This window comes from Vitis riparia, chromosome 1 (genome assembly GCF_004353265.1).
Source record: "Vitis riparia cultivar Riparia Gloire de Montpellier isolate 1030 chromosome 1, EGFV_Vit.rip_1.0, whole genome shotgun sequence".
NCBI classification, from domain to species: Eukaryota; Viridiplantae; Streptophyta; class Magnoliopsida; order Vitales; family Vitaceae; genus Vitis; species Vitis riparia.
The window spans coordinates 11100893-11125557 of record NC_048431.1 but is presented as its reverse complement, the minus strand read 5'-3'; the positions used below and the strand labels follow the sequence as shown (position 1 = coordinate 11125557).

General features: G+C 33.9%; 3 protein-coding genes and 1 non-coding gene across 4 annotated transcripts; 1 reads left to right on the top strand and 3 right to left on the bottom strand.

Moving 5' to 3' along the window:
• Nucleotides 1-1204: 1204 nt before the first annotated feature.
• LOC117924727 (transcription factor BHLH089) lies at nt 1205-4623 on the top strand. Its single transcript, XM_034843449.1, has 6 exons — nt 1205-1831; nt 2211-2405; nt 2636-2701; nt 2928-2996; nt 3090-3161; nt 4149-4623. Exons 1-6 carry the CDS (start codon nt 1526-1528, stop codon nt 4272-4274), a joined length of 834 nt encoding a protein of 277 aa, XP_034699340.1. The 5' UTR covers nt 1205-1525; the 3' UTR covers nt 4275-4623.
• A 2084-nt stretch (nt 4624-6707) lies between these two features.
• Nucleotides 6708-10183, bottom strand: LOC117915265 (protein SHORT HYPOCOTYL IN WHITE LIGHT 1). Its single transcript, XM_034830849.1, has 4 exons — nt 9933-10183; nt 9382-9588; nt 8478-8543; nt 6708-7074 (listed from the first exon to the last, which is right to left on the bottom strand). Exons 1-4 carry the CDS (start codon nt 10116-10118, stop codon nt 6931-6933), a joined length of 603 nt encoding a protein of 200 aa, XP_034686740.1. The 5' UTR covers nt 10119-10183; the 3' UTR covers nt 6708-6930.
• Nucleotides 10184-10257: 74 nt separating this feature from the next.
• On the bottom strand, nt 10258-10330 carry TRNAA-UGC. Its single transcript has one exon. It is a non-coding gene; the product is annotated as a tRNA-Ala (tRNA).
• Nucleotides 10331-14383: 4053 nt separating this feature from the next.
• LOC117907509 (disease resistance protein RPV1-like) lies at nt 14384-22438 on the bottom strand. The gene is made up of 5 exons (XM_034821098.1): nt 21761-22438; nt 20056-21172; nt 19479-19901; nt 15292-16908; nt 14384-15187 (listed from the first exon to the last, which is right to left on the bottom strand). The coding sequence occupies exons 1-5, from the start codon at nt 22240-22242 to the stop codon at nt 14489-14491; spliced, it is 4338 nt and encodes a 1445-aa protein (XP_034676989.1). The 5' UTR covers nt 22243-22438; the 3' UTR covers nt 14384-14488.
• Nucleotides 22439-24665: the final 2227 nt, after the last annotated feature.

Sequence of the window (24665 nt, the reverse complement as noted above, 5' to 3'; positions counted from 1 at the left end):
TCTTTTTACTATTTTATGACATTTATTGTTATTTAACCTTTTTTGCTTTAGTTATAATTTATGAGGGTAAATATGTTAATTTAATGCTTTAAAATATCTTTTAAGTTAATTTTATTAAACAAGTTTAATACTTAAAATAAGAATTAAGATATAAATTTTAAGTTAATAATTTAAGCGCAATTTAACTTAAATAAACTTAAGTTATTAAATAATAAGTATTAAATTTTATTAAACACCCAACTTATAATTGAAAATTATATTTTTTAGAAGAAATTTCCTGATCATAATGTTATCATGTTTTAAAATTAACAATACAAATAATTTTAATTTTATTAAGATAATATATATATATATATATATATATATATATATATATATATATATATATATATATATATATATATATATATATATAACCAAGTATATATATTATGTTTTCTATTTCTAAAATAAAAAATAACACTAACTTTTAGAGTTTACTTTTAAAAAATATTAATTTTAAAAACGGTTTATTATTTTAAATTTTAAATTTTAAAAATGATTTTTAAAGGCAAAATAAATTTATATTTTTTAAAGAAATATTTAAGTTTAAAAATAAAACATATTTATTTTTTCTATAAAATGTTTTTTTTTGAGGTAAAAGTTGAAAAAAAAAAAAAGAGAGAAAGAAAATGTATCTAAACATATGTTAAATAGTTTAGATGATATTTTAAAAAATTCAACGATGTATTTATTAAAATGGGTGGGACGTAAAGAGGAGTTGCATATGGAAACAAGAAAAGGTACCATTATTTCTAACTTTACTATAAATGGATCTCATTAGTCATTTCCTAATAATCATAATCATCACAATCATTAACAAATGAATCCCATAATACCAAAACAAAAGCTACAAACCCCGATTTATCAAAATCCCATCCAAAATACCGGCAAACGATAAAATGCACTTACTTTTGGACATTGTATGTGTACTTCCGCTAGCTAAGGCTTCAGAAACGCCACTGCCCCTCTAAGCGCTACGTCTCCTGCAATCAACAACCGTTCAGACTCCGCATTAACCGCGTTGACCAACTGCTGTCAGTTGATCAAAGGGTGGGAGAAGAAGGGAGACGTACTCACGAGATAGAGGGCGAGTGAGCTAGTGTTGAAGCGCTGGACCCTCCGAGAAAACCTCACTCGAAGTCACTTCTTTTCAACTCCCGAGGTCGCTGTCTCTCAATAGCGAGTGGTGGTGGGCACCGTGCGCCAGTGGGCACAGTGCGCACCAACCTCCACTGTCCAGGGAGATCACACACTGATAACAAAAGAGAGAGAATGGAGAACTCCTCTCTCTCTCTAGCTCTCGCTTTCCTTGTTCAACTTCATCAATGGTCACTTTCACTCCCTTCCTTTTCGAAGCTACTTAAGAGCGACTGAGTTACCAATTCTGTAAAAAGCTTCGGATGAGTTTATGGCGATTTAGTCCAGCTAGGGTTTCCAATTTTGAATGTGCGATTAGTTTGGATGAGGAGTTGGTGGTGGTGACATGGATCCTCCCACGCTCATAAACCAAGGGGCGTCTTATCATTTGGCTGAGATCTGGAACTATCCGATCAGTGGTGGTGGCGCTGGGGAGGCTGGAGGTGGTTTGGAGCTGAGGGGAGGGCATCTTGGACAGAATTTGGGGCACTTTGGGGATAATGCTGGCGTAGGAGGCGCGAATCGTGAAGCGTCTGGTGGTGGTGATGATCCGATGGTTTTGGAGCGTAGTGGAGGGAGGAAGCGGCGTGATGCGGCGACAGAGGATGAGGGGGGGAAGGCCGTGTCAACCAGCGGCGGCGGCAATGTTGCGGTATATGTTGATTTAACTGAATTTGGAACTCTGGTTGAAATTGAATTGTAGAATTGTGGATGGGTTTTAATTCCTTGCTTCCATTTGCTTTTGTGTTTCTTTTCAAATCGGTTTTGTTTTTTTGATAGTTTTGTAATATCGATGAAGGAAAGTTTTCTTGTAGTTTATGATTTGAATTCTGTTTTTCGTCTTTAGATTCTGATTTGTTGATGCCGAAATAAATTTAATATGTGTATACAGGAAATTTTGTTTAGGCGGACGACGTTGTATATTAATTTGGATGGATCATGGAGTGAATTTCACCTTTGTATAAATTTATACATAATGTAAAATGCGTTTGGGATTCATTAGACTAAGATTTCTGTTTTCAATTGAACAGAATGATTGTGATGGCAAGCGTTTAAAAACTTCGGGATCCAGAGATGAGAACCGTGATTCCAAAACTGAAGTGGAAACCAGTTCAGGCAAGCCTGTGGAACAAAACCCTCAATCAGCTGACCCACCTAAGCAAGATTATATTCATGTACGAGCAAGAAGGGGTCAAGCTACTGATAGCCACAGTCTAGCTGAAAGAGTAATTTACTTCCGTCCTTTTAATCTTGTAATTTGGAGTAGTTTTGCTAAGAGTTTGGATTATAATGAGATATAAATGGAAAGGCTGGGATTTGAGAACCTGCTACCCATCATGTTAATCTTGTCTATTTATTTATGGTTGTGAATTCTGTTGGAAATTGATAGCTAAACAGTGTGCGTCTGGAAATTTTGAACAATTTCTTTTTCTTATGGAAACCATTTGGCTGACAGGCTAGAAGAGAAAAGATCAGCGAGAGGATGAAAATTCTCCAGGACTTGGTCCCTGGTTGTAATAAGGTGAGTATTAGTGTTCCATTTTGTCCGGTGTAACTTATGTAGCAAAGAAATAAAAAAATGTTGGATCTCTTCTATGTTGTTAGCTATTTATTTACCGATAGCCTTAGTCAGAAAACCAGTTGAAACTTGGTAGCATACATGCAGCACCATTGCAGTTGAGATATATTGTGCTTCCACTTAGCGTGGTGATCTTTTCTGAAATCATTTGTTTTCTTTTTGAGTTCAGGTTATTGGCAAAGCGCTGGTCCTTGATGAGATTATTAATTACATCCAATCATTACAGCGTCAGGTTGAGGTATGCAAAAATATTCTATTCAAGATTGCAGCACTGTTTTAGTTATACCTTTCTTCTATAGGCTGAGACTTGAGTCATACATTGGATTTGCAGTTCCTGTCAATGAAACTTGAGGCTGTCAATTCGAGAATGAACTCTGGCATTGAAGGATTTCCTTCAAAGGATGTAAGTCTTAGTTTTACCAATTTCCAACAAAAGTATATGGAGTTGTAAAGGTTTTTTTTTTTGGTCTTTCTCTGTTTAATGTATGCATACCATCAACGATGCACCTTTTTCTTCTTCTTCTTAATGGTGCCTATTATCTTTTGAAAAATATTGTGGGGTTTCATATCCTTGTTGAAACTGTTCATCATATATGCTGTAAACCATTTTACAAACCTTGCCCTTTCAGTGAGTGAACTTCTTTGAAAATTAGTAAACCTAAAATTAGAGGAAAAGGGTCCCAAACTGCCTGAGTATTTCATAACCATGCGTGAGATGGTTAGAAGATGCACTTATCCATTTCAGTTGAGGTAAACCAAATGAACGGCTTGGAATAAGGTTTGTCGAGGATGGTGGACCATATTTTGATTCTCTAATTTGGTGGGTTTTTTCCTTTGGGATTTTTTTGTATGGCATGGATGATTTTGTTATTGCTGGCATGGTCTCTTTGGTTTCAGGGGGCCTTTTTCCCTTTTCTTGCGTACAACTTGCACACTTGGGTTTGTCTTCCTTGTTCTTTGATGCAATATTCACCTATTGTTTATCGTAGGAAGTTGATCCTATTACAAAGAAAAGGAGCCGTGCTAGCACACTCAGTTTACCATTAGAAACAAAAAAACTCATTGTAAAGACACTGAAAAATGCAAGAAATAAGAGGATTTTCTGCATGATGTATGGAACTATGTGTTTTTCTCAAATATATACTTGCCACAGAAAGAATGAATTGAATGGAGCTTTCAACTGTTGTTTGACGTGTGACTTTTCTAAATTTTCTTTGGTGTTGGATTGGTTGCTTTATGCATACAAAAATATGTACTTAAATAAGGATAAGAGTGACATGGGGTTGAGCTAATGGTTAGGTGACAAAATAAATGTACTTAAAAAGACAGTGAATTTACTCTTGTATTTCGCTTCTGTTGAATTCTTACAAAAAGTCATTTGGTGTTTCAGTTTGGTCAGCAAACATTTGATGCTGCTGGTGTGGCATATAGTTCACAAGCAACAAGAGAATATGGCCGGGCCTCATCGCCAGAATGGTTGCATATGCAGGTTGGTGGTGGTTTTGACCGAACATAATTTACATAATCCTAGTAATTTGGTAATAAGAGCATTTAGAAGCTGTTCTTCCTCCTTCAGTGACTTGTCAAATACTATCATGTTGTTTTTAAGTTAAAGAGAGATCTATTTCCATTTTCGACATTGGGCATGGAGGTGTAATTTCTGTCTATAAGACTTCTTTGATTTAAAATCTGGACATCTCCATTTCTGTGTGTTAGAAAATGATTTCTTTTATCTCAAAATATGTTGCAGCAGCTTGATGTTCTTCTTTGTACTAATATCCAAACAGAACCCCCCAGAGTAGGTATTGTTCTTGTAAAAGATTACTGCTTGTTCAGAGTTTGTAATTCTTAAAGAGTTTAATCCAGCCGGTGTTAACCTTGTTTAGCGTTGGTTACTACGAACCTGAAGAAATCGATGCCAGTTTAGCCCTATGGTTAGTTAAAAGCCCTTAATAAGTCGATAAAAGGCATTTGCTTGGTGGGATTGAAGCATCCAGTCTCTTGCCAAAAGAACGACACCAAGGGTTCATTCTGAAGCATTTTTTTTCTTTTTTTGTCCAAGTCTTGATAGGTTTAAAATGTTCATGTATCCTTCCATTTTACATTAAATTTTATTTTTAGATATAGATATGCATTTAAAATGTAAAATGTTAAAAGGTACAACTTTTATTTTAAATTTTAGATGTGAATTATATTTTTACATTAATTTTTATTTAAATTTCAAGTAAACTCATATCCATTCAAACTTTCCCCAAAAAAAAAGTAAATGCCCAAGGAAGTGTAAAACAGCTATGTATGTCCCGTCTTAGCCATCTTTGCCTCTCTTCAATCTCGAAGCTGTTTCCAGATCTTCAAGGACGGTGTCAAAGGAATATAAATATATAGTACTCAGTACTGAAAATGCCTTATAAAAGGTGTGATGCTGCCACTGGGGTTTCAGTCTAAATGGTTGCATGGGCGAACAGCGACTAACCACGCGCTAGGGCTTCCATCAGGATGGCAATTTCTATTGGAGTCACATGGGTTAGTTCTGAGTCTTCTGACTGCCACCTCTCACAGAACTGTTTATTTATTTATTTTTGTCGAACTTTTTTTATTAGTTACCACAAATATGTACAACTAGATGCATCCTTTAGGATAAGGATGAGGATGAGGGTGAGCATCCTCTGACCAGGGCGCTGCTACGACTAGGCATAAAATCAGGTATTCGAATGTATGTTTCTATACACGCAAAGCACAGTATCAAAACTCAGAAGTGGAAGCTAGCTAACTATTTTTCTGGTAACCCATTAAAATAGCTTCCAACTCACGTCTTGGGAGACAAGGCAACTATGCATAAAACAGCTGTCCTCGATTGTCCCATCATTGCCAGAGTTCAAGAGGAGGATTCTATCTGCACCTAATTCAAGTTTTAACTCTGCAATTAAAGGTGGATTCAATTTCCATTTTAGCAAACAACTCCCTCCCATCTTCCTTACAAACCTCAAAACCGAAATCTCCAATGATTTTCCCCAATGTCCACCACGACGAGGAAGCCCCCCTGAATACTATGGTTATTGGACGTTTCTTCCCTTACACTCACTCCCGGTCCAATCGTCGCCATTGCTAACTAATCACATACATGCAGAAAACATGGTTTTCCCTAGTTTTTGTAACGGAGAACCCAAACATACAATATCATTTTATTTTATTTTTCTCAAAATTTATTATAAAATACCTAGAAGTACTTCAAGTTTATTTGAAAAAAATAACTTATTTTTATAAAAATTTCTCATAAAATTATTTTAGCTTAAAACATTTGTCAAAGCTGTTTTTTAACATTGGATAACTACGTACTTTTAAAAACAGCTCCAAACAGATACACGATGTCTTCATTTTTTGTTTCTCATTGAAAATTTGAGTAAATGAGAACAGACCTGGTTAGTCGGTTTCATGCCTTCCCCCGACAACCCACCCTTTCATTTTTGGTTTTTTTTTAGCCTGTAATTCACTGCCAAATTCTGCATTTGAGTCATTGAAACAAAAATAAAACTCTGGTAAGAGGTGATAGTGCTGCAGGGGAAGTCCAAGTGTCCAACGGCCGAACCATATGCCAAAGCGGCCTCTTTACCAGGTTGGATGTGGCCTTTCAGTAGAATGGGAAGTTGAAAATAACAGGAAAAAATAAAACATAACCAAATAAATTGAAGGGGAAAACCCAAAAACAAAATGATGAGCGTGCCTAATTAGCTGTTCAACCTCAAATTTGATTTCATAGATTCACTTACTGGACGGAGTTTCTAACTATAATTCCTACCTACGCTTCTAAGATAGACATTTCTTTCACAAATACCACTGGATGTTGCCAGGTCTTTGTATAGGACCTTTTTTGATAAAAAAAAAAATACCCTTCAAGTTAGGCGATTGATGTTGCGCATTGCAAAGCAAGGGAGCAAGGGAAAAACAAGCATTTAAAAGAGTCTATAGACATCAGACCTTTCAATGATTTCTCTTTGATGTCCGGAAGGAATTTACTTGATCAAAATTATCCAGTGGTATGTGGCTTGAAGTAAAGAATACGCCATTGCTTTCACAAAGAAAATGGAAGAAAATACTAAGATGAAGCGTTCCAGAATTAATTACAGGAGGAAACAGGAAAAAAAAAATGGAGAGGTCTCTAAACAATAATGAAATCATGTTATTGGTTGTGTTGTACCAAAGGAAGTTCCACCCTGGCTGAAGCCATTCCCACTCGTTTGGAAATAGGAAACGGTTGCCCAGATCACACGTAGGAGTAGGATTACCACAAATACAGTACCTCCAAGGGTGCAAAACACCTGCAAACAACATTCACTACCAGATCAGTTGTTGTTACCACACTTTTATCTCGCTTGCCTCCTGTCCAATTATGAAATAAACAAGAATGCTCCAAATAGTATTACCAGGAACTGCATTTGTTACAGATCATATTAAGAATTTTATCAAATACCGGATTGCAAGTAATAAAACTGATACCACTTGGGCAAGGCTTTTCAACAATCATTATTCCCATGCAATAGTGAAAGAAAAAGAAAACTCAGCTGGAAAAGCAAGCCATTTCAGAGTGCCCCATTACATTGAGCATTGTTTACTTCAAGCTAAATTTTTCCAGGAATCATGTTTGACTGGAGAACCACATCAAATGTTTGTTTTCTGTTGGTGGGAAGATTTGGACTGTATTTGGAACAGCTTATTGTGCTAAAAAGTGCTTGATGAAAATGTTTTCATGCAAAATCATTCTCATAATTCATGTTAAAGAGTAGGTGTTTAGTGAAGGTTAATGTTTTGAGAAGCAAACATCAGTAAGTTCAAAAATGGGCATCAGCAACTGTCTATCTTATCATCAAAACAATAAAACAAGTCTCTTACTAACAGAACCAGTCTTCTGTTCTATAACCTCACAATTAATTTATTAGAAAATTACCAAAGATGTAAATAACAACAAACAAAACACAGGTGACAGAAAATAAAAAACAAAAATATCTAGAGAATGAATCTAAAGCAGTAAGGGCTCCAAAAGCAATAAAGACCCGAGTTGGATGACAAACTTGTGCTTCAGAATCCCACAGAAGTACATTGCTCTTCAGAGTGAGATTTTATTCATATTGGGAAGAAATTACTGTATGTGTTTCATCTTCTAAAAACCTAAAGAAAGTGAATCACAAATTTCAGTCTTTTTAGTCATCATTATAAATTTGAACTTTGAAATATCCTGTGACTATGAGGACTTAAGAAAAATCAGGATAGCCCCTACAGTTACTGTTGGAAATAAAATAGGATTTGTTATTTTCTCCTCGTAGCAAACACAGAGGATATAGTTGTCTTTAAGGGTAAATTTAATTTCATTTTTTTTGCATCCTCATCTTGACTTCCAAAATGCATTTCAAGAAGCTCCCTTTGTCATTGCTTCTCAAGATGGACCTTTGGAGAGTGGAGAATTCTTCTGGAAGCCCATCTGATAGACCTCACCAAACACAAACCTTTTAGCATAAGGTTCTGTGTGTCTTAAAAAAAAAGCCCATTTAGATTCAAAAGCTAAGCAAAACAATAACTTATATAAGATCAGATGATCATAATAATGCTATAATTATGGCCTAGCGATCTTGGATCTGATATATGCTTGTGAAATGTCTCCAAAGTTGTATTTTGAGGCAGTAGATGGCATCTACACTAGTCAGAATTAGTAATGACAAAGCAGTACCTCAAGAAGTGCTTTAATAATCGAAAGGGACGCCAAAATAAGAACCCCATCAACTGCAAAGGACACCTGCAAACCCCAGACAAGGGGGAAAAAAGGGTTATAGAAAACAACTAGCAGCTACTTGGGAAGATAAGAAGGCATCCAAAACTAACTTGTGGTAACATTTTGAAGTAGAATATGACAGAACAGAGATATTTGATAGGAAAATAACAGATTCTCCGCATAAACCAAATACAAGAAGCACGGTTCAAAAGTGTCATTATACAGAACCCGACATAAGCAAACAGAAGCATAACAAAAACTAGCATGATGTCAAATTAACCTCCCAGCCAAAAATGAAATTAGCAACCAAAGAATCCTGAACAGACAGAAACAAAACCTGTAGCAGAAGTGCATCAGATGAGATAATTTACACAAGATATATCTAGAGGACCTCAATATTATTTCCAAAATTGCCTTAAAGAATTCCATTAAAATTAATTACAAAAAACCCCAAATCTCTAAATCAGGTATTACATAATATTGCTTCAGCTTGTTTCTTCAGTCCTTATTTGTTGATCCTATGTACTTAAAGGCCTTTGGAGATTTTAGGAATTTTCTCAATCCCGTCATGTTTTACGGGGTACTCAAAACGCAGGAATCCATGATGAAATTCAGGCTTTGACAGAAGATAATAGATATGGCAAGAAGATGAATTTTCACCTTAAGTGCAATGGAAAACAAGATGGACCGTATTGATATGCGTTCAACAATCAAATGCATCCTCGAATAAGTACAAAAGTATGGATTTCTCCAGAAATATGAAGAAAAAACCACTATAATGAGTCCGTTTTCATGAAATTCTAGGCGTGATGAGGAAAAAAATTTTTAAAAAGGCGAGAGCAGTGAAGAAAAGGAGACACACCAACTGAGGGGAAATTGCCGCCGGTAATACAGAGCGTGAGGCCTTCTTGGCATGCTTTGACGCCTTCTTAAACATGCTTTGAAGGAATTTGATTAACAAATCTGCACTGCTCTCTGTCTCATCCTCTTCATCACTCTCAATTAAATCCTCATCCTCAAAGAAAGATTCATCAATCTCCTCTGGCGCTTCGCCCGCTGAACCGCTTAACTGCCAATACACACCTCATTAGGTAATTCCTTCCGAATTTCAACCTATTTTATCATTACTTTCTGTTTTCTTTTCTTGCAGAGAAAACGAAAGAAAATAAAAGCAAATGAACCGCTAGTAGAATTGAGCTAGAAGGATAGCTTATTTGTAAGAAAAAACAAAACAATAATACTAAAAATCTCTTTTCTTTTCCTTTTTTTTTTCCCGCATTTTCCCCGTAGCCAAACGGAGCCCCGGAAACGCAAGTGTTAAAAGTTGAAATATATAACAGCATATATATATATATATATATATGTAGAGAGAGAGAGAGAGAGAGAGAGAGAGAGAGAGCGCGAAAAAGAGACCCTGGCATGGGAGGTGAGAGTTGTAGGGTTTCCAGTGGGTGAGGTACGGTGACGGAGATGAAGTGATTGCGGGGGACATGTGAAATTTGGAGATGGTGTGAGGTTGAGGTTGAGGTTGAGCTTGGTTGTGGCTGTTGGATTGAGATTTATGGTAAACCCTGATAACCTTCCCACTCCAGCCATCATCTGTTGACAGCTGAGTGGAGTTTCTTATGGAAAAATAAACAGAGCGCGCACACCACCCACACGAATGGGGGCATTTCTTAATTTAATGAAGATAGGGCATTGTTGATATTACTTAATATAAGATATTAGGAAAATTAAATGGAGGTGCGGGGGATCGAACCCCGTGCCTCTCGCATGCAAAGCGAGCGCTCTACCATTTGAGCTACACCCCCATGTCATGAAATTTATATCTAAATAATAATATTTATAAAAAAAGTATTTTATAAAATACGAAATATATGACTTTTAATGTCTTCTTTTCAAAATGAGATTTTAATATGAGAAAAATTTACAAACATTTTATAAAATATTTATAAAAATATATCATTATTTAAATTATCTTTGAAAAAATGATTTTGACATATAGTTATAAGGAAAATTTATCTTTTAAAACACAATTTTGATGTGAATGTAAATTTTGTATTTTTGAAAACGGTTCATTTCATTCACTTCTCTTCAGGTTTTTGCTAAGTATGCGAGACTCTTATTAATTTGAAATTTCATGAAATATCTTCCCTATTTGAAGTGAAAAGGAAAGTGATTAAAAATGACAAATGAAAAGAATAGAGGAGACATTTAGGCTATGTTTGGTTCTCGAAAAATTTGAGAGAAAATGCAAAGAAAAGAAAATAGAGATGAAAAAAAAAGGAAAAAAAAAAGTAAAAGAAAATAAAAATATAGTTAAAGATAAAAAATTATTTTTATTTGTTACTTCAAACTCATTTTATTTATTTTAACTCATCAATATAAAGATTACATAATTTTAAAATGTTTAAGTTTTTAACTAATTTTAATTATATTTAATTTTCTTTGAAATATTTTATAGGATAACCAAACATGAGAAAATCATTTTCCTTAACATTTTTTTTCTTTCTTTTGTACTTTTCGAGCACCAAACATAACCTTAATGAAATTTCAAATCAATACATGTTACATGTATTTAGTCAAAATCTCAGAGGAAGTGAATGAGGTTAACTTTTTTCGAGAATAGATTCATAACTATCATTTTAAAAAAAAAAAAAACACATGTATTTGAGCAATAAAAACCCCTCATGCCATCTCATTGTTTCGAATTCCGTTTTATTTCAATTTCTCATTTCTTTTTTGTTTTTTCTTTTGGGAAGATTAGTGGAATATTAAGTAGTTCTTTTTGTTTAAAGATTATAAAAAAATTAAAAATATAGAGACAAGTTTTAAATCATAGAGAATTTAAGAAAAATATAAAAAGAAAATGTAACATAAATTTAAGATGAGTATTTTTAAATTCAATCTTTAATGAATATAAAGAATTTGAAAATTATTATAAAATATGGGTGTTTATGATACTTGTAAATAATCATCCATATTGATTTAAATATTTTTCTAACTCCATGTAAAAAGAAAGACTTGCTAATAAAAATATATTCATTTCTCTCTAAGCATTCCAATTTATTCTTTTCTCATTTCTTTTTCTAATTCTTTTATTTTACAACAAAATATAAATTTTTTCTCTAAATAATTTTTTTATATGTTATTCTTTAATGAGGATAGAGTGAAACAAAATTTACAATCTTTTATTGAGTGAATCATAAAAATGATATTTTCACTATGTCTTAGTTTAATCTCTAAACATTTTATTTAAGTAGTATTAATCTTAAAGCATGATTGCTAAAACTTAATTCTAGATACTTAAGTACATAAGGTATATTTAAGTTAAATATAAGTTTAAGTTAAGTCATTCGATTTATGTTTGGTTGGTTGGATATAATATTAAATAAAATATAAGATATGATAATTTATTTTATCTCATATTTAATTGACAATGAACATCCATTATCATAACTCATATCCAATCAAACATGAGATAGAATAAATGGTGAGATATATTAACTTTTATTTATTTATTTATATATATATTTCCCTTCTACATTGAATATAATAATCATAGGTTATATATATATATTAAATTATTAATTTATCCTTCTCATTTATTTTCTTCATTTTGTTTTTTTTTTTTCAACTTTTTATTTGCTCATTTTGTAAATAAAGAATTTTGATTAAAATAAATAAATAAATTTGTAGTCCCAACAAAAACTAAAAAAATGTATAAAATATATTATAAAATAATACTAATATATCAATTAATTAATATGACATATATAATTTTTCATATATTAACAACATAATATAGTTTTTTTATTTATACATTTTAAATATTTTAATCATGATTATTATTAAAAAAAATACAAAATTACTTATTAATATATATTGTTACAAATGATTTCCAAATAATATTAAATATAAGAGAGATTTCATACTTTTTTTAATAGCAAATATTGTAATACAATATAATTTTTATTTTAAACAAATATTTAACATTGAAATGCAATATGCTTTCCCTTTAATATTTTATTCTTTTTAATGCAAATAATGTTGAAGATAAAACAATTTATATAAAAGTATAAGATATTTTAATATGGTTCAATCAAATATGTTTACGTTGACTTATGAAAGAGAATCATGAATTATTCTACTATCTCATAGAGAATATCATAAATGACAAAAATCATATATAACTACTAGGTTTCTCAAACATTTACAACTAATGGGCTCCTCAAAGACCCTATATTTCCTACTTTTTATATCTACATCCTGAACGATAAATCTGCTTTCCTCATCAGGTGTCGTCTATAATTCCTTTTATCTCTATCCATCTTGTATAGTTTTTATACGTTCATCATTGTTTCATAACTTTTTCCTTTTCATGAAATAGAATATTTATAAAAATATAAACCAATACCAATTAAGAATTTGGGACACTTTATAAGATACATGTGAAATGAAATGAAAATAGAATGAGAAAAAAGGTGAATAATAGATCTGTGTAGAAGAGGAATAAAAATTATAGTGAGAGCAAGATTTATTTTTTGTGCTAATAAATTTTGGTTCTCAATCTCATTTTAAAAAACAATTAGAATACATTAATGGGAATTAAATTGATTTTTGACTTCCATCCTTTCTTCCAATGTTCCAAATATTACCTAAATGTATAGCGATTTTGATGTATAACATTCACATTTCTATCAAAAACACTTTTATAATAGTTAGAGCATTTAAAAATATTCTAAAAATTTCCATTTTATAATAATAAAATTGATTGTTTTTTAAAAAAGAAAATCCACCAAATATTAATTTTAAAACCATGCATGTTAAGCTATTTTCTAGATTAAAATTTTTCTAAATATTTAATTTTTATAAAAAGAAAATAACTTTTTTCCAATTCTTTAAGAATAGCTATAAATGAATTCTTATTTATGTTTGGCATTTTCAATGTGTTTAATTAGTTTTTGCCTTGGTTGACTTATAACCACATCACTGTTGAGGCAAAATATATTTAACTTTAAAAGTTACTTTTTAATAAAATTAAAAATACGTCTTTGAAAATTTAAGGGCTTTTTAAGAAATGTTTTAAAACACAGTCTCGACAACTATTTTGAGAATAATTTTTAAAAACAATTCTCTTATGTTTTCTAAAACAAAAATATGTTTGGGAACGTGAAATATCCTCAATATCATTTTTACGTTTTCAAATGTGTTTTAGAAATAATTTTTATCTTTGATATATTATTTTCAATCATTCTTCGTATTTGTATAATATTTTTTTTAAATCAATCCTTAAAAAATAAGAAAAAACAATTGAAAATAATTCTGGTATATTCTTAAAAAACAATTATTTTCAAAAAATGTTATTAGAGAATTTTTTTTTTTGTTAAAAAATTACTAAATATGTGTTTGAATCTAGAAAATAGTTGCCAACACATGCTCTAAAATTTGTGTACTTCTTATTTTCTTTATTTTCTCTTTTTTATAATATAAAATTGAAAATTAAATTAATGTTTTTTTGTGTTAGGATATGTTATCTCTCATGGAGATGTTGTCCATTTTGACCCAAATTTCAAAATATATCTATATGATTAAAAAGAGTTTATACACATATAAAATTATAATTTTTTACTTCTATTTGATACAGAGTCTAAATCAAAAGTAGATAATTTAAATTAGGTTTAAAATATAATTCCAGCATACTGTTTGGAGAACTTTACACACGGTGAGATCATCTTCTAATCCTTTTAAGTAATTGACTCTCATCCATAAATAATTAATATTTTGCATATAAAAACATAAAAAAGTATATTAATATATTTAATAAAACAATATAACAAAATGTTTTATAAAAGAGCATAAAATTTTAGTATGAAAATTAATGTGATAAAATATTATAAATAATTTACACTGACAAGCAGTCTAGGAAACGTGGGGAACCCAACAAGGCACTTGAAAGAAAACCAACACTAGCCGCGTGTCCACGACCAACTCAACAACAGAAAGAAGGAAGGAAGGGCAATGAAGAAGAAAAGAAGAAATGAACTTCTATGGCTACCATCACAGCCCTTCTTCTCTTCCTTCCATTCCTCTTTCATTCCCATTTCCTGCTTTTCTTGTTCGACCTCATCTATGGAGTCAGAGATGCTATTACCTCCTTCAGAAGGACCAAAAAATCTTGCTATTTTTTCTGATACAGTTTGTAGGTTTTCATCAAATGATCTCTCATCTTCATCGTAATCATCATCATTTTCGAAAATCAGATGAATCCCAGATTTCTTCAGCTCTACCCCTTTAACCATCGGTGGATTTCTCATTGTCACCTGTATCTTATCGCCATCTTTCAGCATAGAGACTATGGGGTGAAACTCACGATATCTACACAAGTATAGATGATCTTCATCCGTCTTTGGTACTCCTGTTAAGTCCAGCATGGTGCCGAATATCTGTCTGTTCATTCTAAGGATCTTCGCTTCGATGCCTGGGACTGAGGGAAGTTGATCTCTTAATTCGTCCTGTATGTGATGGTTGAGAGAGACCACAACTCCTATAATCACAGCTTTGATTACAAGGTTTTTGCGCTTTGAGAAAATGGCAACATTGCGAGAAAACCAGTCTGGGATATTGCTTCCAGGAATACTTAAAGTGCGCAAATTCTTCAAAGCAACCTGCATTTTGTAATTGTCACAAACGAAACCTTCAGTTTTTCTCCAAAACCTAAGAGCTTGCAGATTAAGAAATAGAAAGAGAAAGAGAGGGAAAGAAGTACAACCTTACTGAGTCTTCTCTTTACCGTGGAAGAGCATGAACTGCAACCACTCATAAAGAAACCTTTCAATGACTTCAAGCATTCAACGCCTGGAATATCCACTAATTTCTTACAGTTTGTAAGATTCAGCTCTTGTAAACTCTCCAAGTTTGACAGATCAGATATAACTTCCAAAGCATAACAGTTTGCAGCATTCACCTCCATCAAACTTGAGGGAAGTGGAGGGAGAGCCTTGAGCTCTTCACAATGGGGCAAAAGAAGCTTTCTGAGAATGGAAAGGCCCCTCAGACTAGACGGAAGACTGCTGAAGTTATTACGACCAAGATTCAAAATCTCCAACGATGACAGCTTATCAAAATCATCAGGAATTTTACCAGATATTTTCCAAGCGCGAGCATCCAATTCATACAACAAGGAGAGATTTGAGAAAGAAGTTGGAAGTACAATGGGCTCCGAATTCTCTTCTGCACCAAGGACTTTTGTCTCTGTTGGTCCAAGGGCTTGGGGCAGCTCAAGATGAGGCCGCTTTGCCATTAACAATCTCATTAAGCTTGTGAGCTTCCCAAAACTTTCAGGTAGTTGCCTAACAGCAGTTTCCTCCATTTTCAAGTGATGCAATGACTTCAAATTCCCGATTGAATCTGGCAATCTGCGTAGCCGTTTACACTTGTTCAAATTTAACATGATGAGATTTTCTAACTCCCCTATGGATTCTGGCAACTCAGTCATGGGGGCATCCACAATGATCAAAGTATTAAGAGACCCCATGCTTCCAATTGCTTCTGGCAATGATTCAAGACGTTTACAGAACCTCATCTCAAGCCTCCTAAGTGTTTTCAATCCACCAATCTGATCTGGTAGGTCCATGATTGATGTCCCATCCAACTGAAGCTCAACCATTGAAGCTAATCCTTCAATTGAAGCAGGCAATTTGCTCAGAAATCTACAATGACCAACTGATAAGTCCTTCAGATTGGATAATGAACCGATAGAAGCAGGCAATTCATTGACTGGGCTACCATTCATTAAAAATTCTGTCAACAATTTGAGATTGCCGACAGAATCAGGAATTGCATAGATGGATTGACACCTCATCAAACTTAGTCTCTCAAGGTTTGTCAAAGATCCGAAGGAATCAGGTATTGCTTCTAAAGCAGAATCATTAAATGAAAGTTCTCTAAGGGATTCCAGCTTGCCTATGCATGTAGGTAATTGCTTTAATGACTGGCAATTATTTAGACTAAGCCTTTCAAGTCTTGTGAGACGGAGTACAGATTCAGGTAGCTTCTCTATAACAGTTCCATCAAGAAGGAGTTCTCTTAAAGATTTCATGTAGCTTATGTTCTCTGGTAATTCCTTCAGTTTGGAGCAACCAGAGAGGATAAGGGTATGGAGATTTTTCAGCCCAGAGACATCACTTGGAAATTCAACAAGGTTGTTACATTCGCTCAGGTCCAAATGAAGTAAACTAATGACGTCCCCGATTGACTTATGAATCTTAACTAGGCCATGGCAGTGCTGAAGAATCAACTTTTCCAAGGCTTGATTTCCAGATAAATCTGGAATGGCAGTTAAATTACAGCAACCATGGAGATTCATGACCATCAAGTTCTCACCCACCTGGTAAACAAAATAAGGATAAGACGAAGCACCATCAGTAGCTTTAGACTTTAGTGTGATATGGAAATAAATAAGTTGAAAACAGAAAAATTATAAGGAAGCATCCATTCTTGCAGTTTCCAATCACAATCTACCACATCCTAATAAGGAAGAAGCAATGGACTGATATGAAATCCAAGTAGCGGAACTTGTTCTTCATACATGGTCAGGGGCACTCTGATTGGTATGGGAAAAATACCATGTTTGGTAACACTGCAATAGAGAATGGAAATGGGAAATCCATTCCATTCCTTTCCATTCATTATTGTGTTTGGATCATGATTTAGGATACGAATAAAGTAAACAATTCATTAATATTGAAATCAAATCTCACTCTTATTAATGTTTTGATTCTACTCTTCTAAATGATATTATAATTTAGCTTCATTCCCACTTTATTTTCATTTCTATTTTCACTTACCAAAAGTGTCAAGAAATAAGAACCGTAATAAAATTTAATTTCTATAAAAATCATTTTTTTATTCTTATTTTTAATCTATAATTCAAACATAATAAATGAAAAATAAATTCATTTCTCATTCCCATTCCCCTATTCTAATATAACAAACACACCCTAACAGATGCTTTCTATCACATGGATGGATATGTTTGAAAACCTTGACTGAGGACATCAGTAATTCCTACGGACATGATAAAAGCTTTATCTATCACTGTGACCAGTGTTTTATACCACACGGAGGGTCGTCGTGAGTCGCGACTACTTCAAGTTCACATGAAGGGGACCATTAGGATTGTCAAAGTGAAAAAATACTTGACCAAGTCAGAACCATGACGACCCATTATAAGCTTAAGCTCTTGGACTTCTGTTTTCTAACGGTTTGACATTTTTTTTCTTTCTCAAAATAGTTTTTAAAATTATGAAAAATATTTTGAAAAATTTGACATTATATATAATAAGTACACATTACCTTTATAGTGAATAATTAAAAAATTAGTTTTTATATTTAAATTTTGAAACAAAAAATTGTTTCAAACTGATTTTCAAAAGCAATTTTAAAAAACCCATTGATTTTGCATAACATTGGAAATTCTAAATGACAAGGCAAAATTTGAAGTACGTCAAAGCAGCTCACAGTTGACATTAAAATTCAAATTCACAAAGGTTAATGCTGTGAAGTGTTCTTGTAGTTAAAATTTTATCAATTTCTTTGAAAAAGGTTGGTGCTTTTCCTTTGCTAGATCCTTAACATCCACAATTCAATTACTACACACAAAAATACATTAATATAATACCCTCCTCTCTTATGCTTAATTAGGGATGATAGTAAGATAGGTTTGGGATAAATCACCCTATGCTTAATTAGGGATGATAGTAAGACAGGTTTGGGATAAATCACTTGATTTTGACCTCGTTATGTTTGCTTAAGTAATTTTCATTCTCGTTTTTTTTTTTTTTAAATTAAATAGAATTAGGCTGGGTGGGATGACTATAAGAATTTCCTATCTCTATCCATTTGTATTGTTTAATTTTTTCTTTTAAATTTAATTTTTTTAAAAATTTAATTATACTAAGAATAAATATATTTTATAATTATTTTATGTGTTAAAATAGGAAAATAAAAAATTTAAATTGAATTATTTTTTAAAATTAGTTATATATATAATGGGGTGAGATAAAGCAATAGTCAAACCTTTCTCATGTTTTAGAAAAAAAAAAAAAATCCCAAATCTACTACCCTTATTATTTTAATTTCAAACTCCACATTAAGCCTAAACTCATCCATTACCATCCCTAGTATCATTAAGGCAACATCACATAACAATTTCCTAGGATTCTGATGAGCAATTACATCATCCAGTGCCACACCGGCGGAAGTCATCTACTGTCACTTTTAATACAACTGCAGCAGTCCAGGAACCATAAAGCAAACTGCCTCGACAGATTCTTTCCTAGGATATTCACCTTCATGATCACAAGGTGCAATTCTGCCATTTTAGTTCGACCGTCCATGACTGACAGCTGTCAACCTCACTCATTACCAAAAGACTTTTGGGCCATTAAAGGACTTTGTGAAAGAAAAACTATGACTATGATTTTGAATTAAAAAAATTCTTAATGTAATCCATCTTGGTCAGAAGACTCAGAGAACATCCGCATTGATTGAGAATGCAGCTCACTAGTGTAGTTACATATGGAGATAATTAGAAAACCACAACTCCAAATTGAAATTGGAATTATTGAGATAAAAAAGAAAAGCAGAATATGGTTTTACCTTAGACAAAAAGTAAAATAAAAACAATTTATTCGCATGACCATTGGCATGTAAGATTGAAAATTATTTGGGAGTTTAATCTACAGGTTGGTTTTTTTTCTTTTAATTTAACTATCTGGCCCAAAACTCCAATTATATGCTATGTATTCATATGCCATGTATTCATGTTAAAACCCATGACTCTCCACTACTGTGATTTTGGAACTGCAATAATTGCAGAAAATTTGGATAAGAATCAGACCATTAAAAAGAAATGAGCAAAACAATAATTGTAATGGGCCTTACTAGTGATCATACCTTGTTATTGTGCCACCTCCACCATCTGCCGCCCCACAGTCGCTCAATATTCTTGCTTTCGGAAAGATCTAGGACCCTAAGTCCTTGAGGGCAGAAATCAGAAGGAAGAGTTTTCAAAGGGCATCCTCTCCATTGTAGCCACTTCAGTTCTGCAGGCATGAGTTTGAATTCTCCTTCTAATTGTACATTATCGATTTGAAGCAGCCTTAGGTTAATCATGGATTCAAATGACTTAGTTTGAAGTATCAATTCCCTCTCTTTCTCTGCTGCATGTTGAAAATATTCCTTATATGTTTCCTTTAGCCATGTAACTGCTGTGGTGAAATTGGGTGTTCCTCTAAAGCGACCCCAAGCAGCAGCAGAATCCTTCATAAAGATATCACTTACAAAATCTAGGACCATACCTTGAATACATCTTGATCCCTGATGCCAATCATAGAGAGAGTATTACAAAATCAGAAATTGAACCAAGTGAAGATGAGGACAAATAATCAGCGGGATAAATATATTATAAAAAACTTGCTGCTGAAAAAGAATGGAAAAAAAAAAGATAAGGTGCCTTAGCTATGAATCATACCAAGTTATTCTGCAAGACACGCAAAATCTCACTGCGATCCCACAGCCTGCTACGCATTCCAAGATCTTCATGGTTTTCATGGAGAACGATTTGTCTTCCCATGTCTCTAAGCTGGTCATGCATCCACAAAGTATAGTCCTCTGCAATCTTAAGGAGAGATTTGTCAACAAGTACCTTTATTCCTATCTCAGCCCGGAAACCACAACCCTTCAATATATCAATGGCATCTTCTTTCTTCATTCCCATTTTAATAAACAAACATGCAATATCAAGGAATATACACTTCTCCTGTTCATCCAGCCCGTCATAACTTATCTTTAAGACACCCTGAAGATCCATGGGCCTTATCCATTTTAACTTTTGCAGAGCATCTTCCCATTCCTCTATTTTCCTCTTATCATACAAAGAAGAACCAAATACTTCCAGAGCCAAGGGCAGTCCTCCTGTAAGAGATACAATTTGTTTGGACAGAGGAAGGAAGTCTGGGGTGGGTTTCACTCTCCCTAATGCATAGTGACTAAAAAGTTGTAGCGACTCAGGGGAATTCAACTGTTTCACCTCATAGAGCTCGTTCTCATGAAGCTCATGCAGAACCTCTCTATCTCTAGTAGTGATAATGATTCTACTTCCTTCATAAAACCATTTTCTCCATTTTTTCCTGCCAGCAATTGCCGTGAGTTGGCTTGCATCATCAACATCGTCTAATATAATAAGTACTCGCTTCTCTTGGACTATGCTTTTGATGGCAACAAGACCAGCATTAACTTCATTTACATGTGAAGCCATACCGGAAAGATCCCCAATGAGTTTGATTTGGAGAGATAGCAGACCATTTTCTTGTGCCAAATATTTTTTGACATTTGAAATGAAACTGCGGTTTTCAAAGTGGGCGACAAGTTTATTATAAAGAGCCTTGGCAAGGGTTGATTTACCAACCCCACCTGGTCCATAAAGTCCTAAGACTCTGATGCTGTTGGATTTAAGGTCTAACAACTCCAACACTTCTTCTACACGAGAATCGAGTCCAACAGTAAAGGCAGCCACACCGCTCCACTTGCTCAATTCAGCCAAAACATTATTCAACAAAGTTTGAATCACATCTGCTTCGTCGCCAAACCTGCCAATAGACAGGAACTTTGATGATTAAATGACTCTGAGACGATGCCCGAGATATGAGAGAGTTGGAGGTAGCATTAATTGATAACAAATTTCCGCAGCAATATAATAGTTAAAAGAAGTGAAGATAATAAAAATTGTCCCCCACTTGTGTATAGACTCAAAAAATTCCGCAAATATGATTGATCAAAACTTGGAACAATAGCAAATTGCGAATAGGGAAAACATATTTCAGAATCAATTAATTTATTAAGATTGGTGCGAGGTATGTCTACTAAAGGAGTTCCGTTGCTGTTCCCTCTGGTCTTGGACCTTGTGCTCTGATGAACTATTGCGAAGGTGAAAGATCTTCTCTTTTGTCAATACCTAACTCAAGATCCGTGTAAGGAATATAAAATGAAAATAATTACAAAACCCAGATTAGTTTCTTTCTAAACTGCATTGTCAAAACCAGAATTAGGGCCGAATCGGATGAGGTTGTTCTCTAAGAACTGAATCTGAAAACCAGGATTAGATTTTTATCTCTTGAATTGAAATCGTGTTTCTCTCTCTAAACTAAAGGTTTGAAACAGAGAAGAGGAAGGGTTACCCATTGACAACAAAACCGGCGAGTCCGCCAACATATTTCATAGCTTTTCTCCATTTCGAAACATCCTCTTCATCAAACCGTGCCTCCAGGTCTTTAAAATGTTGAAGGAAAGGCCCCCTCTGTCCCCGGACGTGCGAAGGGTCCACGTTGTAGAAAACGGGAAGAATGAGCCGGTTGCACTCGCAGACCTTGGCGAGTTCTTCCAGGCACCAACGAGAGTTAGCGTAATTGGGTGAAATAATAGCAATGAAAGCCGCAGAGTCCTCGATGGCGTCGAGTAGACAACGATCGATCTTATCACCTCGGTTCAAGCCTTCGTTGTCTCGAAAGGCTCGAACGCCTTTATGCTGAAGACGGGTGTAGAGACGGTCGGTGAAGGTGCCGCGAGTGTCTTCGCCTCTGAAACTGAGGAACACGTCCCACCGGCGTCTGACTGCCGGAGTTGAAGCTGTCGGCGTGGATGAAACGGCGTCGGTCGTCATCTTCGGCTTTGGTAACAGTACTAACGCGAGAGTGGTATAGATCTTTCCTAAGAAATGAATGCTTGTATTAGAGTACTCGGTGGGTGGAGCCGCGGAGGTTCCTTTCTTGCCGCTGCGTTTTCCACGGAAAAGATTGATTCCACCTAAAACTTTGAGGCTGAATTTCGATTTTCAATTGTGCCAGTGGACCAACATCGTTAACGTTTGATCCGTCTAGAAAAAGATGACAACGAACTTTAGTTACTGTCACTGAAGGCTCTTTCTCCTGCCAACATTTGATTCCTTGGAGGTTAATATAACTAAACTTTTGTTACTGAAAGGTCTTTTCTTCAGAATTCATCCATCCCACCATAAATTACCACGTCATCCTGTATTGTTTCTCTTCGTATCCCAGATATTTTTTCTGTGTCTGACGTGTTTGTACAATCATTCCCGCTGATGCAGATGGCAGTATTCAGATTCAACCATATTCTTCAATAATATTCACCATACCATTTTTCTTTACTGAAGTAATTGGCATGATAAAAATATTCTATTCCAGCATTTTTGTCTGCCTTCCCACATGGCAAAATGTGTTTCTATCCCAGGACAAAGCGAGGAGCACAAGTTACCGTGGGTAGAATGGGCGTTGTACTTGCTTCAGCACAAGGACCATGTTCAAAGCAACACCATCTTTTTAGGCCAGCCCCATCCAAAAATTGAGAATAAAGTGTTTAACCCAATCACAGACGGTGGAAGTGGTGAAAATTTTGAGGTGAAGAGGCTAGTGGAGCACCTGAAGTTCTAAATATAAAAATACACCTCTGTTTGTTTATCATATAGGTTAATTAAAAGGACCCAAAATGAAGACAATAGGAATTTTTGAGGTTCTATTGTAGTAGTTTGTGATTTTAATCATGTATTATTAGTTAAAACTTGTCTCGTCAAGTAGGTGGGACATTTTTTTTCTCATTATTGCTTGTTTGGAATTTGAGTATGTCCGTATATGCAAAGAACACGTAAGAGGTTAATGTCATGCTACCAAAGGTTGAACGTAGTTTTGACCTTAATCCAAAAGATGGTGACTTGCATACCTGCATAGATCATTATTGTCACGCCCCAAAACCCACTTCAAGGGTATGACAGTCATTTCACATCTCAAGTCCAAAGGCTCAAAGTGAAAACGACTCAAACATTCGTATTATAACTGAAAAATTACCGATTATCAAATTCTTGTTCAGAGTAGTAGAAAAAAAATTCTAAAATATCCATATAACAATTTTTGAAACTAACACATCAAACCAAGTGTTGTTGTTCAAATAACTCCAAACTCAAATAATTCTAATGAAAAATAAATTTTAACATTTAAATAATGTTCAAAATAAAGAGAGTTTTGACAAAAGTTCTAACAAGTTAATTTCCCCTCCTCACCATCACTCCTCACTCTAACTGAGGGTACCTGAAAAGTTATCAACAAAGGGGAAATGAGTTCAAAGCTCAATAAAGAATATTAATACAATTTCATAGATAAAATATTTTAATTATACTTACAAATAGGAGATATAACATATACTTTATTTATAAAACTTTTGAATCAAACATGTGTGGACCCCGCATTTCGGCTCATGCGTTACCCCACTCGATGGCGAGCTCGATTTTTTGAAAAATTATGATTTTATTTATTCAAAAATGACTTGGAGTCGCCACTTATTTTTGTTTTATTTTTAAAAGGGTAAACAAAATAAGAAAGAAAAATCCTAAGTGTGACTCCTTATTTGGAAAAGGTGGTTTACGAAAAACCAGATCGGGTTCGGGAGTCAGGTTACTTATCGGGAAGGTACGGTAAAGACCGTAGCACCCCTCTAAGTCCCTAAAGTCAAGTCTCTACTAATAGAATGAAGCAATGGTGGCAATTAATTAATCGAGCATGGATACTGAAGGAATATCACTCAAAACAAAATAATTGAATGAATAGGAGAGGCAAAGAATGCACTTGAGTGATGAACCGGTTTACTTCAATGAAAGCGAATGTTAGCAATTAAACACAGAATAATCACATGCATGCCATAGAGTGGAATAAATCAATCGCGCGTGACAAACAAATCGATAAATAAATCAATCAATCATAAAATCATGTATGTGGGGCCCTCACCAAAGCTCGATTGATCTTGCATGAATTAATCTCACAAATTCCATTATTTTGGAATTATGAAAATTCATTATTCTTGCTTATGTAAAACCAAGAAAAACATAAGGTTTGAGAATCGGAGTAGAATTAAAATTGTTCAAGTGAAAATTGGATTTTTGGAATTTATTTGAAAATTGGAGCTTTGGGAATTAAATTTGAAAATTGGAATTTTGGGAATTAAATTTAAGAATTGGAATTTTGGGAATTAAATTTGAAAGAAATTAGAATTTTGGAAATTAGAAATTAAGTTCGAAAA

Excerpts from the sequence above, each read along its gene's own strand:
- LOC117907509 (XM_034821098.1), bottom strand. The coding sequence starts at position 22,242 with ATGACGACCGACGCCGTTTCATCCACGCCGACAGCTTCAACTCCGGCA. Across the intron at positions 19,902-20,055 it reads GTGTCTTGCAGAATAACTTG|GGATCAAGATGTATTCAAGG; the intron begins GTATGATTCATA and ends GATTGGCATCAG. Across the intron at positions 15,188-15,291 it reads TAAAGAGAAGACTCAGTAAG|GTTGCTTTGAAGAATTTGCG; the intron begins GTTGTACTTCTT and ends TACAAAATGCAG.
- LOC117924727 (XM_034843449.1), top strand. The coding sequence starts at position 1,526 with ATGGATCCTCCCACGCTCATAAACCAAGGGGCGTCTTATCATTTGGCT. Across the intron at positions 2,406-2,635 it reads GCCACAGTCTAGCTGAAAGA|GCTAGAAGAGAAAAGATCAG; the intron begins GTAATTTACTTC and ends TTTGGCTGACAG. Across the intron at positions 2,702-2,927 it reads TGGTCCCTGGTTGTAATAAG|GTTATTGGCAAAGCGCTGGT; the intron begins GTGAGTATTAGT and ends TTTTGAGTTCAG.
- LOC117915265 (XM_034830849.1), bottom strand. The coding sequence starts at position 10,118 with ATGATGGCTGGAGTGGGAAGGTTATCAGGGTTTACCATAAATCTCAAT. Across the intron at positions 9,589-9,932 it reads CTCTCACCTCCCATGCCAGG|TTAAGCGGTTCAGCGGGCGA; the intron begins GTCTCTTTTTCG and ends GTGTATTGGCAG. Across the intron at positions 7,075-8,477 it reads TTATTAAAGCACTTCTTGAG|GTGTTTTGCACCCTTGGAGG; the intron begins GTACTGCTTTGT and ends TGTTGTTTGCAG.